This window comes from Seriola lalandi, unplaced genomic scaffold (assembly GCF_002814215.2).
Source record: "Seriola lalandi dorsalis isolate HSWRI2012SDOR001 ecotype SW California unplaced genomic scaffold, Sedor1 jcf7180002054544, whole genome shotgun sequence".
NCBI lineage: Eukaryota > Metazoa > Chordata > Actinopteri > Carangiformes > Carangidae > Seriola > Seriola lalandi.
In genome coordinates, this window is record NW_019525097.1 from 5,277,553 (window position 1) to 5,296,326 (window position 18,774).

Consider the following 18,774-nt stretch of genomic DNA (forward strand, 5'->3'; position numbering starts at 1 on the left):
TTTGGATGTAATATGAAGCGCTGGATCTAAAACACATGAACATGAGGGAAATAATTCATTGCCCTGTAAACAACATAAGAGGCATATCTGACACTACTTTCACAAGCTAGTAAGAGGCACCACATGTTATTCTGTTTAGATAAAGGGGGAGAACTGAAGGACTGAATGAGGCAGCTCCTTCAGTCACTCACTCCCATTCACAGAAAAAAAAAAAAGGCACATCATTCAGTTCTCTGTTTAATGATTGATCAGAATGACCTGTGCGCACAAAAAGAGGCAGTCCATCGCAGCGAAACATGCCTTATGGGCAGAGAATTTAATGTCCACAAACAGGGATCCACCCCAGTGATTAATGCACAATTTCTAAACCATTACAGATAGCATGACTGATGAAGGACACAGAATAATGAGAGCTGACGTCAACTGTGTCCCATAATGGGGAGAAACAATATTCTGTATTGTAGTTTCTGTCAGTAATCAGCAAATGGCATCTGAATTTCACACAAAGGCCATGCAACAATGCAGAAATATTTACAATAGCTGCTTTGAGGTAATGCACATACTGAATCTCTTCTCTGGGAGTATAATGTCAAATGTCTCTGGTATTTGCGTGGGGTTATGAAAAGACACAGACTCTCCGAGTATTGAGTGAACTTATTACTGCTCAGTGACAATGATACAAAGAGGTTAGTGGATACAGAGTGAAGAGAGAGAAAGCGCGCTGACACAACCCTCCAGTGACATCTTTCAACTCCAGCCCATTGTGAGCAGCGCTGAGCCTCAGCGGTGAACAAATTCAATGAAGCCCTGCTGCAAAAGGGAATGTCTGGGCTGCAGCAGAGTCTGGTTAGTCGGAGCTCCATCGAGTCCTGTGAGGCTACACAGGCTGAACAACTGACTGACAGACTTAAATCCTGTCGCAGAGAAGGCAAATCCTATCACAGCACTGAATGGGAAGCGCCTCACCACTGCGCAGTCCAGGATATTGTAAGAACACAGTAGTCTAGACAGTGGATATTCAAGGATGTCCCATTTTCTCATCCATGTGTCTGCTGCTGTTAAGTAAGGTTAGCTGAGTTGACTCGCCTGGGGATTAAAAGCCAGGATCTGTGACGGAGCAAACTTTACCAACAGAATTCAAAAGAGTGAAACCCTCAGAGCCTCAGAGTTTGTAGCTCAGGGTTTGTAGCTCTGCCCCAGTGCCACATGTGCAAACGATTTTAAACTTTTGGAATCAACCGTCCAACAGAGCGACTTATACCAGCTTCAACTCACAGCTAGAAGGCAGAGGAAGGAGGGGGAAAACACTGCATTTACTTTACACAGCAAAACAAAGCTCCCCTTTCAGCTGCAGTGCCCCAGCAGTCCCTCGCTATCATCATCTACATCCTAGTGGAGCCTGATCACCAAAAACAACCACGATACAGCATCAGAAGTGATATTCTGAGACTTCCCTTGTTTAAAAGTGATTGTGTGAATTGGTAGAGGCAGCTCTGACAGTTCGGGATGCTTCTCCCAATATCACAGTCTATATTTTACAGCAGTTGCAGATGGAGCACCAAGGGAAAAAAAAAACACACACACACCCTAACAGGCAGAGAATGGAACATGTGAATGTGTGCAGCAGACGAGCCAACAGAAACCACTGAGTGAGTGATATCTGATCTCAAAGAGAGGTCCTCCAACAGCAACTCACAATAAACTGAGGCCATTCACAGAGGTAAAGAAAACATGACACATATGCTAAAAATATACTGGGCAAGGACCCAGAGTTCCACAATGAGCAATTTTAGTCAGAGGAAAGTACAGCCGTTCATTTTGACCATATAAATCCCTGCTTCACAAGTCATTACTGTAGTGAGTGACTCAATCATTTTAGCTTCAGGAGCACTGGAGCCCAAACCTAACCTGACATAATGACACATAAACACATTTTCACACTCTTGGTCGAGGGTTAAAAACTTTGGTAACCGGGGCGTCGTGTGGCGTAGTGGTCTAAGCAGGCGCTCCATGTGTAGAGGCTACAGTCCTCGCTGCAGCTGGCCCCGGTTCGAGTCCCGCATCGGACGGCCTTTACTGCATGTCATTCCCCCTCTCTGCCTCCCCATTTCCTGTCTCTCTACTATCCTGTCCAATAAAGGCATAAAAAGCCCCAAAAAAAAAAATACTTTAAAAACTTTGGTAACCAAGAAACAATAACAACAATAACACAAGCTCCATGGTAACGCAGGCAATGCAGAGGAAAATCTAAATTCATATAACACACATACACGTCATCAACAATGTGCAATATTTATATCCAACTCACTCATATAGGATCCCTGGCATAATCGAAGAGGTTTCAAAGATCAAAGATTTTCAGTTTATCAAACACATAAAACGAAGAGACACAGGGATTTCAACTTATAGCTTAGCTTATAGCTGAGACAATCCATTGATTCATTGACAGAAAAGGTTACTATTCTGTAAGTTAATCAATCAAGTCATTTGCCAAGAATGCCAAATATTTCCTAGTTTCAGTCCCCAAAGTGGAAGTAAACACCACCCTTGCCCATATATGATCATAAACCGAATAGCTTTCCTTCCACCTTTTCAATGGTGAGGTTAAGGAGCTGCTCCGGGTCAGGTTAAAGAAATGAGGTGGTCATCACTTCAGTAGTTAAACTGTGAATGGGTTGTACTGCATTCTTCAGTGAAGACCATTCAATATTTAACCCTCTGCATAGTTTGCATGGCTTTAAGAAAAGTCTTTTGCAAAGCGAGTTGCCATGGGGACGCCACTGAAAATGGTCTGAGAGCAATATAGCCATAAATGAATTTTTTACCATTTGAGTGTAGAGCAGTAGCACAACAAGGATGGAGAGAAAAGGCCTATTGTGTCTCTCAGTGTGTGTGTGTGTGTGTGTGTCCCCACAGGCTCTGTAAACATTAAACACACGTAACTGAAGAACGACAATTAAAGGACTCGTGACCATTTTGGGATTCGTCAATCAGGACTGGAGGGCTTTCCAAACATGATTGATTTATCAATTATTCAAAGAAAGAAATACTAACAATAGGACTGGACATGAAAAGGAAACACCCATCCATGTTGACTGTGACCACGCCTTGAAATGGTTTGTGTCATGGGGCTGAGAGCGCAAGGGAACAGAATTCTGGGAGAGTCGAGGAGCGCCATCCTTTACTTCTGACAATGTTTCATTCAGATAAGTGAAACATGAGTCACTGAAGCACCAGTAGTCTTCACCGCTCCTCAAATCTGGTCCAACCTCCTGCCACTGGGCATCTTGGTCCTCTGGGATAAAACCAGTTTCTCTTTTCCAAACACACCATGGTGGAATGTTTGATATCATGCCAAGTTTCTGAACTGTAATAATTCAGACTGTTAATGTGCCAGTCGGGATCAAATCTAAGACTGGTTAGCACTTTTATCCTCTTTGCTCTTTGATTACCAGGGTGACTACAGTTACTTGACTAATACTTGTCAATACTACAGCAGTCTAATGTAAGGCAGCTTTTAAAGACACCGATCACTTGTTTTACAGATTTTTTGAGGGAAATGCATTTGCGTTGTGTATTAGATGAGAGTTGCCATCCGAGGATGACAGAAAAGTTCAGGAGAGAAATGGGGAAGACATAGGATGACAATGCTGAATTCAAACCCATAACATCGTGTCCATGGCAGTTATCTCACCCCCACAAATGTCTAACTCACATCAACTCCTCTGTAGATAAAGTATCTCTTTTCCACTTATTTATAATGCTTTAACATAACACTACAGCAATCAGTAGAGAATTAAAGGAAACTATTTTGCTAATCAATCAATCGTTCTACCATTTTTAAAGAAAAATGCCAAATAATTTCTCTCATTTCAGCTTGTCAAATGTGAAAATTTATTTCTAACAACAATGAATATAATCGTTAGCTACAGTTGGTGTGTAACATGAGGCTCATCTCACTGTAGCTTTTTGGGAGTTGTCTCCTGACCTCCCACCATCCACTACCTTCCCCAGTTCTGGCTACAGGCTTGAGCCACTGACACTCTTCAAACTTGAAAATCCAATTTTACACTTTTCATCGAAGCCAAAACATAAACCCTCATTTACATATCTCACCAATGCTTAAAGTGTGAGACTAAGCATTTGCAGGGATTAATTTGAGAGAAGGGGGCTCACCACTTTCTGGTGCAAACAGCATCAAAGGAATAACTTCATTAAAACAGACTTAGTGTCCTGTTCATATCTTTCATGCCATGCTGTAAAAGCTGGGTCGGTCATGAGGCCACATGCTGAACAGTCTGTAAACTGAAGAATATAAAAATTAAAAAAAAAAAAAAAAATCTAACTTGAGGCTCGGGAGTCTTTGATATCATGGAAAGGAAAACAGTCAGACATTATCGTCTGAAAAGGCGGTTTTGTGGCAACTGGGCAGCTGCTATCAGACAGTTATGATGTCATTTCCACGGCGACGCTCATGACAACCCTGAGGCTATTCTAAACAAACCAACAACACACTTTATGACACTGACCTGCGCTTTAGTCACCGTCATCACAACACGCTGCTCTGATCAACAGCCACATGTGTCTGTCATGATCTGACCAGGATTCTGGCAGCAACTCCTGACTCCTGTTTTTGGCTGTTTTTGACTAAAATCTTTCCCCATTTTAAATGTGTTACTTGTAAACTTTAGCAATTTGTGTGTTTGAGCCAGGCGTCTCTGGACTTCCTTTCTTACTTTTTTTAAATAAAGAAAAAAGAGGATAGAGGAAAAAGTTGTATTCAACACTGAAAAAAATGTCAATGTTTGATTCATTTCCATCACATTTTCCTTCATACTGTAGAATATACATACGTAGGCTGTTATACGCCTACTAGAATTTTCCAAACAGTGATCTGAGGGAGGGACCTGCGCCATGTGCCACTGTGCAGTATGTAATAGCTGGGGTGGGGCATAATGAGTCCAGAGTAATTGAGGGCAAAAAAATATATAGGACAACTTAGTCAAATTATGTCTTTTGTGTCCTTCCTTTTGCTTTTCTGATGATGAAAAGCCACTGAAGTCATAAATACTTTGAGTCACCGTTTCACATTTTTAACAAGTCTCCATAATGACTATGAGAACCCAACATTGAGAGGAGAGCAATCCCAAATTTCAGCCTGTAAAATAACCTCTAATGACAGACACAACCCTGTATTCATCACAAACTCCTGCCGACCAAAACAAGAGATTTCCCACCCCCCTTGTTTATGATGTAATGGTGCGCAAGTGTAAGATAATGAGAATGATTTCAAAGATATGCATCTTGTGACTGTGTCCACCTACACTGTGAACACATTAGAAATGATGCATATCTGTATGTGTTTCTTGCTCCTAGCTTTGCAGTGTGTGATGTTCCTATACATATGCCCCCACCCCACCCACCCCACCCCAAATGTGTGTGATCTGAGCGGCATTCCCCTTTAACAAATACTTACTGGTACTGTAAGTTTCAAGTTTACATATGTGGTCATGTAAAAAATGTTATAGCTCTGTTTCTGATTCAGTCTGTAAAGGTTCCTCTTTTCATTTTAAAGCCCAGTGTTTTGTGTTTCTGGGTCATTCATTGAAAGTTTAAAAGAGGCCACCTGTTAAAAAATGTAATTAACTGAACATGTCAAGTGGGTCACAATAATCACTCAGCTTGAACGTTGAGGAACTGATAGTATCCCCTTCAACACTGGCAATCCGCCCCTGCCAAGAAGTGATTTAAGATTTTTTTTTTCTCCAACTTAACAACAAAGAAGTCAGATCATTTAATTATCACCTCTCAGATCAATTTTGAATCAAAGACTGCCAAAGCTTTTACAGAGTTATGACATTTTTACACTAAATAATATATTCTGACATCAGTGTTACAAGAGTATATTAACGTTACCATTCACTGTACCACATATTTAAGTTTACCAAAAAAAGTACTCTTAACTCAGTCTAAGCTGGATTAATGTGAAAAAGGTGATACAGTTCTATAAGTGTAAATAAATACACAGAATTTAGGGAAGTTAATCCTCCATTAACGCCCCTTGACATGTTTCAGTCAACAACTTTTAAAGGAGTGATACAACAAGCAATGAGTGAAAATATCAATAAACCAAATGCTTCTTACCGCTTTAGGCATTTTTCTGTTCTTTTCCTGGCTCTGTGCGAGGAGCTGTTAAATTAAAAAAAGAAGAAGTTTCCAGAGAAGAGACCTGTGCTCCGTGTGGCTGTGCGTCTCGCGGTGTCTTTCTGAAAACAGAAAAAGAGGAGAAACGAGTTTCAGCCACTTCTGAGTTACTTAAACCCGGCGAGAGCAGCTCGGCACTCCTGCAGGCGACAGTCATCAGGATGAATCACCGCGAAAAACCAACAAGCTGACAGCAGGTAGCACAGGAACTTGACCTGACTAACCTTCAAAATAAGAGCACGAGTCTGGTCGAGTCCAATAATTCAGGGTGTCTTCTGTTTTCACAATATCACTTAATATATATCTTAAGTAACTGATTATGTTCTTCCTTTGGGCTAAAGACTTTGGATTTCCTGGAAAAAAGTCAATTGATAATTTTTAGCAAATGATTGTTAGGTAGGTTTAGACAAATTGTACACCATCAATAGTTTTCATTTTTTCTTTTATATCTTTGTTTAACTATTCTTCTAATGAGTATATTTTGTTGTCTTTGTTCTTCGGTGCGGCTTTACTTACATGCACTCAGTGAACACTTTATTAGGAACACCATACTAACAGTGGGTAGGGCCTCCATTTGCTCCCAAACCAGTCTGTTCTTCATGGCACGCTGTATATAAGTATGAATGTGTGCATTCATGCCCATACAAAACCTGTTTTTTGTATGTTCGACATGTACTCAAAACAGAATGAATACACTCAACTTAACTCTGTCATTTATAGTGCAAATTTTCAGAATCAGAATGAGTTGTCGCTCAGTCACAATCGTCCTCAATTTGTTTTGTCTGACCCATACTCAAAAACAAATACAAATACAAAACAAAGAATCAAAGTAAATCCTTACATCTGAGGTGCTCAATATTGCTCAATATTCAGACAGCCTATTACTTTGATTTTAAGGGTGTGTATTACAGCCCAGCCCCTTTGTTGTGTTACTTAATGATAGTTTTATTGTGAAATTTGGCACCGGAAAACCCTATATTTTTGTTTCACCTTGACACAATTGAATCATCCAGGCACCAGGCAGGTTAAATATGGTACTCAACATGCCTCACCCACTAGCGATGATAAAGTTATAGTCCCCACCCTGTTCTGTTTTAGCCTTTTCTTTTGACGTCTTCATTTCTAAACAAACGCACACCCCAATTCAGGTTGACGAAAGCCAGTTAATCTGTATCGCTTATTAAATACACAGAAACAGTGTTGAATAAAAATACAGGTAACCATCAACAGTCAATAACACTGTCCACGCACACTGTCACCTTTAGAGGCTGTTACAGTGTAAAAACATGCAACAAAGTGCTGATTGTCAGTGTATATTCCCCGGTAAGGCTGCGTCTATGTTATGAGTGAAGTGAGTACACACCCACAGCGACAGGGAAACGAGTCAAGCCCAGCAAGCGACAAAATCCCACCTTTTGAAGCTTTGGACGACACAGACAGAGGATAAGGATTTCACAAGAACACAAATCGTAAAACTGTTTAAAGATTCAACCTCGGGGTCTTTAATTCAGGCTGTAATAATGTTGCCCTTTGTGCAGGAGCTTCCTCTGTAGCCTACTGCAGTCAGCCACATCCTCACTATAATCCCACAGACACCTGTTGTGAGATTTGTCTCCTTTGTGCAGAGCAGCAGAAAGTGCGCGGAAAAAGTGCGAAAAGTATATTCATATACGTTTATTTAGCACAGCTTGGAGCTCGCTGGGCCGCAAGCTTCGGTCAGTACAACATACATGTGGTCCACTTAGGGAAAGTCTTACCGGAGCTGGTGAGGCTGGGAGACGAGGTGATGATTATACCGCGGTCCCAAGCTCGCAGCCGCAGATTTCCCCTCCCTCTGTTCAGCCAGGCGCAATATGGCGCTCATACATCCAACCGAGCCTGTTCCTGCTGTCGCCGGTAGGCTGGAGGGTTTACAACACAGGGTCCGGGGACCTTTAGGGGGCACTTGAGGGGCTTTACCACAACACCTAAGATAGTTTCATAATTGTGTAGGGGACATTTTAACTGAAGAAGGTCTTTCCCCCACCTACAGCAGGGCTTTTGTAGTTTTGAATCTAGCACCACAACAGCTCTCAAAGGTAAAAAAAAAAAGAAAAAAAAAAGGAAAACAATCAGATATTTATTTGATAATTTTTGGGGGTCCTTATCATGGAAAATGAAAGTCAAACTTGATAAACTGTACGTTACCATTATTTCCAATATTATGTGTATTAGGGGACAGAACCCAAAACACAACATATCAGGTGGAGGCAGGAATCACAGTTTCTGCCAGGACAATACATAGACACTGGAAAACACCCAAGAATGAAAAGAACAGGCAAACTCCACAATAACTTCACATCAGTATATACCTACCAGGATAAGAGTAAGGCACCAGTTTTGGATCTCTTTTGGACTTATATCACACTCACTGATAGGCCTGTAGTGTGAATGCTGGCTCCGGATAGTAATTAGTAAAATAGTAATTAATATACTGTATGCTGCATGAATATTCTTCCTAGTCATTCCTTGTTGATTTTTTAAATGTTGTATTTATTGTTTTAGTTCATACCCCTGATGTTACAGGTACTGTAAGCAACAGGAAATGTCTCACAGTGTGATACAATCTACTGTCATGTACCAAAGACAAAAGTAATAAAAAATTTGAATTAGAAAAAAACAAGGAAAATGAAAGTCAGCTGACCATTCGAAGATGCAACCTATATGAAAACATACTATGGCTATTGTTTCAAGCAAATAAAGGCTATGGCTAATCACTGGTACACAAATCAATCTGTGTTTGATATACATTAATGATAGGCTATACATTAAACATACACATTATGTTTAATGATGAACATCATGTTTAATGATGTACATGTATTATTTTGTATTTTCTTTCACTTGTATGTATATATTTTTTAAGTTGTTGGTATGAAGGATAAACCCATTACCTATTTGTTTATTTATTTAATATTATTTTAATACTTTTTTTTCTTGTCATTGTGTACTTCATCTAAGAATTTTATTGTTTGAATCCTATCATTATTATTATTATTATTATTATGAGCCTATAATTTTCTGATTTTAACAGACAATGAAACATGAAAAACCATAACATGACATAACATTCAAATTACACATACGATAACACAATAGGTCAGGGATGTAATGTACATATCCTGCTACCTAAGTTAATCATATATCCTATATATTCTACAAGTCTTTGAATCACACCTTTGAATATAATTGGGGGTTTTTTGTGTATATTATGTATTTACTTATTTCTTTCAAATCCATTTTGTATGCTGCCGTACTTGCCTGAAAATGATCTGTTAAAATTTTTTTTATTTTATTTGTGTAAGCCACTTGAGCTGAGGAAAGTAAATTAATGTGAATGCAGCTATTTGAGCAATGACTGTTATAATACTGAGTAAATACATTTAAGCCTCATCTATCCGCTGTGTAAAGACTGAGTTGTCACCTTTCCTTTACAGTGGCATCACAGCAGAAACTTTTTTTTTTGTTGTTGCACAGTATTTCACAGGGGAAATGAGCGTCATCCGCCCTTCACTGAACCGAGGAAGCGCCGCCGAGCGAGAGGGGAGGCGTCATAGGTGACCTGACCAATGAGAAGATGGGATTAAAATAGAGCCGTATATATCGGAGGTTAGACCTACTTCTCACCATAATACGAAAGCAAAGAGTGATGTGACAGTCGTGCCTGACACTTTGTACTACTTAACCAGCTATGACGTTTATCATCCTGGCCATTGTCACCACTGCCATCATCATCACAATACCCTCGTTAACTACAATAGTTTTTGAGCCAATTGAAAGGAGAAAATACGTTAAAAATATGGCCAAACCAAACACCAAACAACATTATTAGAGGGCTTATTTATCAATTAAAGTAGCCTATACAAAGAACCCCTTATAAAGAATAAGAAATTAAGATGATAAGACAGAAATCAACTTATGTAACCTTGTTTTTTTGTTTGTTTGTTTGGGTTTAGTCAGATATTATAGATGAGTCAGTCAGAGCAATGCAAAATATTCTTGAATTTGCCTGTTAGGGCTCCTGAATGAACTGTTTGTAGAGCAATACCAGATGCAAATAGATAAAGTCACAGGAAAGCACTTTGAATGGTCCTTCAAATATTTAGAGTTCCTAAACACAGTTGCTCACCTGCTTTATAACTGAAATGGTTTTTTAGATAAAACTTTTTTGGTCAGATTTTCTTTGGCTGGTGTTCTGAAAACTTGGTAACAGGCAGGAACTTCCTTCTGATAAGCCGTAAGATGTACAAAGTACTGCATACCTGACAGAAAACAGACTGTTTTGACGGATTATCACAAAACTGAGGCAAATGATAAAGACTCAGAAAACTAAGAATGACTCAAGATATAAAACATGTCCACATTTAATACTATAACCGCACTGCTCTGGTTTGACTATAGCCATGAAATATCTAGCAACTAATAAAAAGTAAAAAAATCACCAAAAGCCTATATAGGCCACAATATGTGATCGAATGTTTCAGAAAAAATATCTCATAATGCCTCATCCATGAAGTGCAGCAAAAACCCCAACTGCTTCAAACACTGAAGGAACTGTAAAGGTCAAAGTTCATGGAAGATTTACATAAACTTTTATAAACAGAAATCCTAGATAGGCAACATACGAGAGTGCAAATGTGGAAAATGGATAATACAAAACAGCATTTAAATTTTCAACTATTTTACCAATTTACCACAAATCATGAGTCATAATTCTGATTTCAAGTTTTAAGAGCAAATAACTTGTGATCACAGAATAATCATCATTACGCTGGTGTCAGATGTTCCTTGATGTATCAGGGTCATTGTAATGATTCACCATCAGCTAAATACAGATACACTGGTATCATGTTATCAAAGAAATAACTCATGGTAATTTTGTCAGCAAAAGTTTATTTTTGATAATAGATTAATGTCATCGACTTATCTCAGTGAATTATTACCACTGAGTCTGTCAGTGCTATATGTCAGATTTGTCTGGTTGTGTCTCCAGCTCCTTGAACATCTCCAGTCTCTTCTGGGTGACATCATGGATGACAGCTGAAACAGACAGACAGGATGAAGATGTTTCAGTCACATTCTGCTGTGTGAACAATACTGTATGTCTGACAATGGTGACCTCTGTAATGTATGTAAAGAGCCACTAGATGGTACTCCAACAATGTCTATGACTTGATGACCCCTGGAGGAGGACTCGTGAAATACCTCCTAGTTCTCAAGGATAATAACAGCGGCTAGAACATGTTGGTTAGCTTGAAACAACTTAGAAGAAAGTTATATTTATATAAATCATGATTGGTTTTTAGAGGGAACTCTCTAGAAGGTACAAAGAGATTGGCTTAATCTGTAACATCAGGATCAGATGTTTATATTCTGTGGAGACCCATATCTTGGATTTTGCCATCAGACAATTATGGTTTATGGGTTCTGATGTGGGATCTTGGTGGTGAACAGCACTTGGTTTGTTTAATGCTCAGTGAGAAAAAAAGAACAAACATTTAAAAATACAGATCATTAAATTAGATAAATGTTCAGATTGAACACAGGAGTGCCTTAATTAAAAAATATTATACTATCTTCCCTTACTGTCCAGCATCTCTCTTGCTATGTATCTCTTCTCCAAACTGTTGTTAACCTCATCCATCAGCCATGGGAAGAAATCAGTCTCAATATCTGGAAATCAAACCACAAATATGATAAAAAAAGTTAAACACCCGTATCAAAACTTTCACACACAGAGTATGAATGGGATGATCTATTTGGCTTCTAGTCGCAGGTCACATCAGAGTTTTTGTGGAAGTGGAAATGTCAGCGGAGTGCAGTGATGTCCTCATGTGTCAGAAAGGGGTAGCTGACCTTTCTCCACAGGGTCATAAAAGTAGCCGTGGCTTCTCAGTGAGGTGAAGACTGCAGGTAGAAGATCAGCCAAGTACTGCTGAGTATATGCCCGGGCAGCAATCTTCTCTGCAGTCTCTCTTTCTTTCTTCATCACCTCCTTCTGCTGGGCAATTCTACGCTCCTGAGATCAGAAAAAAAAACTTCTTTTGTTTAAAACAAGATTATGGGTCTATTTTCAGCATAATCTTTTTTTGTGATGTGGTTGATCAGTTCTTCTGATATGACACATTACTACTTCACCCTACGTGCTTTTTATCAAAGATGTTATATTTGCTGTCCGAAATGTTTGGTGTTTGATTCCTTTTTTGAAAAAAGTCTCTAGCATTCAAAAACTATAGCATTTAATGACTGTGACAACAGAAAGTTTGCATAAAAAGAAACCACCTAAAAAAACAGAAGTTAAAGAACACCATAAAAAAAGAAAAAGAAATCATTAGAGGTGGAAATACTGTTTGATTGACAAGTAGCTTCACTAATAGTTACTGAGTAAATAAAGCCCCAAAAACCTGAGTATTTTCTGTTACATAAAATATTATGACGTGATAACCAAAAATCAAATTTTTAAGCTTAATAAGTTAAAAATTAATAAGATTTAATTGCTCAAAAACGTAGCTTATCTGCATCATGAAGACTGAGAGGTTAAAGTTTGATTAGATCTGAATGACGACAGTGTTTCCCTGACAACATAAGAAGAAGAACCTGTCAAATTTCTGAAACTTTTACTGTTAAAATCTGACTGATGCACTTGATATGACCTTTTTCCCCACACAGAGAGAAGTGCTCTCCTCACACCAGAGAGATGAGCACAGAGAAAACACATCAATACAGAAATCTCTCTTGTGAAGTAAGTATTACACTTCTAACCTGGCCAGATAACAGTGTGCTCTCGTAGGGTCACGTCTTGCAGTAAGAAACTAAGGATACGAGTTTTCAGTAGTCTGGTTTCAGACGTCTAAATCATCGCCCACTGGGTTAAGATCGTTCAGCCCTGTCCCAGCTGTTTGTTCAGGACTGATGCATTCATGGCATCACTGGTTTTTCCTGATTTTCACGACCTGGATAAACTTATTCCTATTTTCTATCATTTGCGTACTTTCTCCTCACTGTGGCGTCTCTCCTGCTCCTGAAGTCGGTGCACTTCTGCCAGCTCATTATTTCGGAGCTCTTCGAAAGCCCTCTGCTGGGCCCTCAGACAGGCCAGCTCCTCCTCCTCCATCACCTCCAGCAGAGACTGCTCTATTGTCTTCCCCACCAGGACCTCCAACATCGGCTGCACCTCCCTGTCAAAGTCAAACAACTGCAGAGGATACTAGTTGTTAAAACATAGGGTTTAATTTGATCAAACCTACAAACATTTCCAAGTGACATTTTTGTAGACTCTCTCCTAATCACCCATGTCTTTTAAACACCACAACACTGGGTTTATGTTTACTATAAAATGACCTCTGGTTACCCACCTCTCCCTCTTCTATCTGTGTTTCAGCATCTTTGCCAGATTTAGCAGGTATGAAGAGTGGGGTTGCTGGTTTATCCAGGAAAGCCTCAGTCTGGCATTCAATATCTGTTGCCACTATAACATCACTCAATTCTTCAAGATAAAGATCTGAAAATAAGTTAAGAGTATTGAGAAAAAGTGCTTCTGGTTTCCAAGAGGTAAAAGTTCTGAAGTTGTCAAGAGAAATGCTTAACCTGTTTGAACATCAATGTGTTTTCTGCCCTGCAGGGCTTCAGGAGTCTTGGGTTTGAGATGCTCTCTGGCACGTCTCCGAGCAATGGCTCTCCTCCTGATCTCCTGTTGTCTGAGTATTTCAGCAGGGTCTGGCTGAGCTGTCTGTCAACGGTGCATGATGAAAAACATTTTTAAGACAAAGTGATGGATACAAGGGCAAACCTGTCAGCAATGAAGCATAGCAAGATGAATGTTTCATACTTACAGTTGGTATGATGTGTTGAGCGTAAGTGTTTCCTCTGACAACGCGACGGTCATACATAATGTTTCCATAATTACTGTGTGTTCTGCATTGTAAAAACAAAAAGAAAAGTCAGCTGATCCTGACACTTGTTAGCCTCGAAGATGAATTGTTTATCCATGATGGGCCAGTATTTGGTAGTGAAATAAGGCAATATTTGAGATATTTTTCAAGAATTTTCCTTCTGTCTGGTGGGCCAAGAAGTACTGAGAATATTTCTTTTAGTAAAAGTAATGATACCACAGTGTAAAAATTTACAATTTAAAGTGAAATTTCCTGCAATCAAGTACAAAAGAATTATCAGGAAATTGTACTTAAAGTAGCAAACTACTCATTATGCAGTCTTATATTATTATATATTGTATGACTCTAATTATGTAGCTGGCTGAGCTGGTGGAGGTAATTTTAACTAACTACTTTAACCACTTTAACTTTAACAGGTTTAATTAACTGTAACAATGTATCATATTCCATTTGTAGCTAAAAGCTTTTGGATAAATATCATGGACTAATAAGTGCCATGAAGTGGAAGTACTCAAGTAAACGATAAGTACCTGGAAAGTGTGCAGTACTTGAGTGAATGTACTCATGAATTTCTCCTAGGGGATAAATAAAGTATCTATCTATCTATCTATCTATCTATCTATCTATCTATCTATCTATCTATCTATCTATCTAGTTACTTTACATCACCGTAGATATAATATTTCTTCAGAAGGATCATTTGAAATGTTTCCAGCATTTTCTTGCTATTTCACTCCTTGTAGACTACATTACACTGATTTGGATGGGTTAGGTGACTAACTGCCTTAATTACCGCTAACGCAACGGTAGCACCTAGCAAAAACAACATTAGTGCTAACAACACAGGTTTCAGGACGACACATACTGTTCACACGGAGGCTCTCTGTACTTAGAGCGGTTCTCTACTGGTCTGGGGCGACTGGAGAAGGTGTAAGTTCCGTTTGGATCCCTGTGGCTGTGCGAAACAAAAGCCATCTGTCAGAAACGGTCAGAAAACCATCAGACACTGTAGTTGTGATAGTTAACGTTGATGTTTGGTAGCGGACAGGCTACTAAAGCAAACTAGAGGAAGCAACAAGCTGCTGTAGCAACCGTATCTAGGAAGTGTAGGCTAACGGCCCTTACGTCACTTCCTATAAAAACTGGAAATTAAAAGCATTTATTTTTAACTACAACCGTTGAACCGTTAGTACTACTAGTAGTGTGTCCATTACTACTACTATTGCTGCTGCTGCTGCTATTTAAGTGCTACCACTGCCATAAGACCACTAATAGTAATATCAATAATAATACTTTTATCTATTTCTATCTCAAACAAAATCCTTAAGGTCATTTAGTAGCTGTTCTCATACCATCATCATACCATCATATTGCTGTGTTGATGCTCATTTTTATGACTACTTTAAGGACTTCTTGAGCTTCAAAATAGTTACTAAATGGACCTTGTAAAGATACTGTTTTTCTAATGATGTTTCCAAAGTCAAGAATGATTTTTCATTCTCAAAATATACAAACAAATGAATGAATGAATGAATGAACAGATAACACATGAAGAAACTTTTTTAATGTACAAAAACTAGAATGGTCAGCAGACACGGAGTGTAGTTTCACAAGGGTGCTGAAGCTTATTGAAAAAACGTTCACTGTCTGTAGTGTCTTGTTCCGTGTTACAACACAACTGAGAAGTTCTGAGTATTGCTGCAGAGACCACTTCCTGCACAGATAAGTCAAAAGGTGACAACGTTGAACGTGTGCTGTTCTTTGAATGCTCACTTAAACGTAGTGAAACAATGATTTTAAAAACTGATATTCCATTTAGACATTTCTACTGATATTACCATGATTGCAAGACAAGACAAACTGTTATTATGGACTGTGCTGCAGGCCTGACATCGGCTAACACCTTAAACAGCGCTGGATTTGTTTTGCTCACAGGTGACACAGTAATGTGGGTTGCAGGAGGCATTTAGCAGAGGAAAGCTGAAACTCGACTGACGATGATGTTAACCACAAAGAGCATTATCAGCTTTACGAAAAGCCTGAAAGTATCAGAAAAAGAAATCAAGGTACCTGAATTTACACAGAACTGTCTTTGAATGAAAAGGTGACGGCTCTGTGGTCAGAGTGATGGCTGAACTGGCACCTGTGTTTGTTTCCATATCATACATTTTATTCCAAAGACGATTATGCCACCGTTTTGCATGTTGTTTTGTATGTTTCATTTGTTACATAACAGATGGATCTATTTAAACAACCAAACAAATGGTGCTTGTATAACATTTCCATAATAATAAGTTTAATAATAAGAAGAATAATAATAACTTAATAACCACTCTCTACTATTACTACTACTACTACTACTACTGCCACTACTACCTTGATTACCACTATTGGTCCTGCACTACTAATATTAGTACAATCACTACCAACAGCCAAATATACTACTACCACCACTATGACTACTACTACCATGATGATACTACTATGCCAGTTTTGCATACTAGCATGTCTGCTGTGTTACATAACAGGCAACACTGACACTATTTAAATAGCCAAACAAATGATTATTATATAACATTTCCAGGAAAACTATATTTTATTCATAACGCAAACAGCCAAATATAGCCACAGCTGTAGGAGAGGAGCCTGCTGGAGTTATGCCATGTGCTTCTGATGTTTTTTTAAAAAGAATAATTAATGTCTATTCAGATGAGTGTAGAGGTCTCTGTGTCATAAAGGGTTGGGATGTGCTCTCCTCTCTGCATGTTATATCGTTTATGCTTCAGCTGTCACAAATCATTACTCTTTATTGAAGGGAAAACTGTTCTGCTTGCCACTGTGTTAGCCTCTCCTCATTAGTGTTGACTGCCAGCCATGAGATTATGCAACCAGCAGGGCATGCATCCACACATTCATATTCTTTCAGTACAGTAATGTACTCACTACATCTTCTTTTCTCTTTTTTTTTTTTTTTGGATTTATTGCAGACTTGTAGCTTTGATTCCCTTTTACACCATCCACAAACTTAATTACTCTACTTATAACAATACATCTAACTTTATGTAAACACAGTGTAGAGGAACACACTTCCACAGCACGTCGTCACGCTGACTCACTCGCTCAGCCTTTTTAAAACAGCAGGAGGCAACTCACAATTAGGAAGCTGGGTGGTAATGAATGCAGACAGGTAGTCAAGTGGAAAAAGTAGCTTTTAGTGAAGCAGTAATGTACATGTACAGTAAGAGGTAAACAGGTGGTAATAAAAAGCAGTTAGAGAGGAGAGGTTGAGACAGAGGCAATTACTGTAGACAAGAGAAACATACAGTACAGGCAACATAGTAATTTTAAAATGTACAATGGTAATGGGGTGGACACAGTTAGAGGTACAGTTGCACAGTTTAATGCAATCCAATACAACAGGCCTAAATAACTGTCTCTGTGAAGCTTACAATGCTGAGTTTGTGCCGAGACATTCATAAACAATATGAATAACTAATAATAACTCGTATTCATTCAAGTTATCTCACTGAGGTCTGATTCCATCTGTAGATCATATGATGACGACGTAACTATCTCAGTAACAACTGGGTGAACGACATCTGCTGAGGAAGTCCATGAGATCTGGCTGAAAGATTTTGGAAAACCAAGCCTATACTGAAATTGTGATGAGATTTTTTTTAAAAACTTTTTATAGCCTGAAAGACTATTCCTCCCTCTGTGGGGTAGTAACAATACAGCAAAAGTAAACACATTGAGCAGCTTTTTTTACTATATATTTATATATATAATATATATATATATTATTTCTTGTTATACTACTATTAATATGGAAAAGTACTTATAAAGTATATTTCTAAGTATGATAATATAATAATATAAAGTATTGTTTTAAGACAGACTTGAAAAATATGAACGTTTACTTTTAGCTTTGTGATTTATTTCATTCATTTGGTGCAAAGCACAGCCAGGTATTCAGAATTAAGTACAGTCAGTGCATGTATAACACGTGTTTCAACAAACAGAGAAGATAATAAGCTTATGAATAAATAACACATTATTCTACGCTCGCACATGCGTCCACGTTATTATATTCAACCCCTATATGATGTCTCCCAATCGTCTGGGTGAACATACTCTCTGCTTTGTTTAAAGAATCCACACCTGACACGTGCATGTACTGTGACATCAGTTCACATTGAGCAGCGCTGATTATTGAAGAGTTTCTCACGGTGAAAACACTGACATGCTCTCGCTCTCATAATTACAGAGTGGTCACAATGAGCTGAGCAGGAACAATGTCGGCAGATGAGAGCTGTACAATGGATGAAAAACAGCTAAAGAGACTCTGTCTGTCAGCTGGCTGGATGTTTGTTGATGAACTCACAATTGTTCTTCAGGTCTCACAGTACAAACTAAGATAGACATTAAAAGTAGAATTCAAATGAAAATATCAAATTATGTTCTTGGAAGCTGCTATTTTTCAGGGATGGTAATGTCAGTCTAATAGTTTTGTCAGTGGGTCCAACACTTTGGTCCAAACGGAAACGCTGCTTCTCTTCATACAAGGGTTGCCATGAAGTGTGATACTGATCAGTTTCCAGAGAGTGAATCTCACTAACTCTGGTGATCCCGAGCTACT

The 18,774-nt window shown here is 38.7% G+C and overlaps 2 protein-coding genes across 3 annotated transcripts in view; both read right to left on the reverse strand.

Annotated features, from left to right (window-relative positions):
- Positions 1-8,073, reverse strand: part of ezrb (ezrin b) — a 30,449-nt gene extending 22,376 nt beyond the window's left edge. Inside the window, exons 1-2 of one of the 2 annotated variants that reach the window (XM_023415088.2) lie at positions 7,962-8,073; positions 6,145-6,266 (exon numbers count right to left, since the gene is read on the reverse strand). In XM_023415088.2, the coding sequence (XP_023270856.1) occupies positions 6,145-6,156 (12 nt within the window). In that variant the 5' untranslated portion in view covers positions 6,157-6,266; positions 7,962-8,073. Of the gene's footprint in view, positions 1-6,144; positions 6,351-7,961 lie in introns of those variants that run through there. The other variant, XM_023415087.2, reaches the window with a different exon arrangement.
- Positions 8,074-11,116: 3,043 nt separating this feature from the next.
- On the reverse strand, positions 11,117-15,223 carry rsph3 (radial spoke head 3). The gene is made up of 8 exons (XM_023414969.2): positions 15,001-15,223; positions 14,076-14,157; positions 13,831-13,972; positions 13,599-13,744; positions 13,235-13,438; positions 12,100-12,262; positions 11,830-11,916; positions 11,117-11,283 (listed from the first exon to the last, which is right to left on the reverse strand). Exons 1-8 carry the CDS (start codon positions 15,108-15,110, stop codon positions 11,204-11,206), a joined length of 1,014 nt encoding a protein of 337 aa, XP_023270737.1. The 5' UTR covers positions 15,111-15,223; the 3' UTR covers positions 11,117-11,203.
- Between the last annotated feature and the right edge of the window lie 3,551 nt (positions 15,224-18,774).

What these genes read in the sequence shown, in the direction of transcription:
- rsph3 (XM_023414969.2), bottom strand. Translation starts at nt 15,110, where the DNA reads ATGGCTTTTGTTTCGCACAGCCACAGGGATCCAAACGGAACTTACACC. An exon ending in CACAGATAGAAGAGGGAGAG is followed by an intron (nt 13,439 to 13,598) that starts GTGGGTAACCAG and finishes TATCCTCTGCAG; the next exon opens with TTGTTTGACTTTGACAGGGA. An exon ending in AGCAAGAGAGATGCTGGACA is followed by an intron (nt 11,284 to 11,829) that starts GTAAGGGAAGAT and finishes TGTCTGTTTCAG; the next exon opens with CTGTCATCCATGATGTCACC.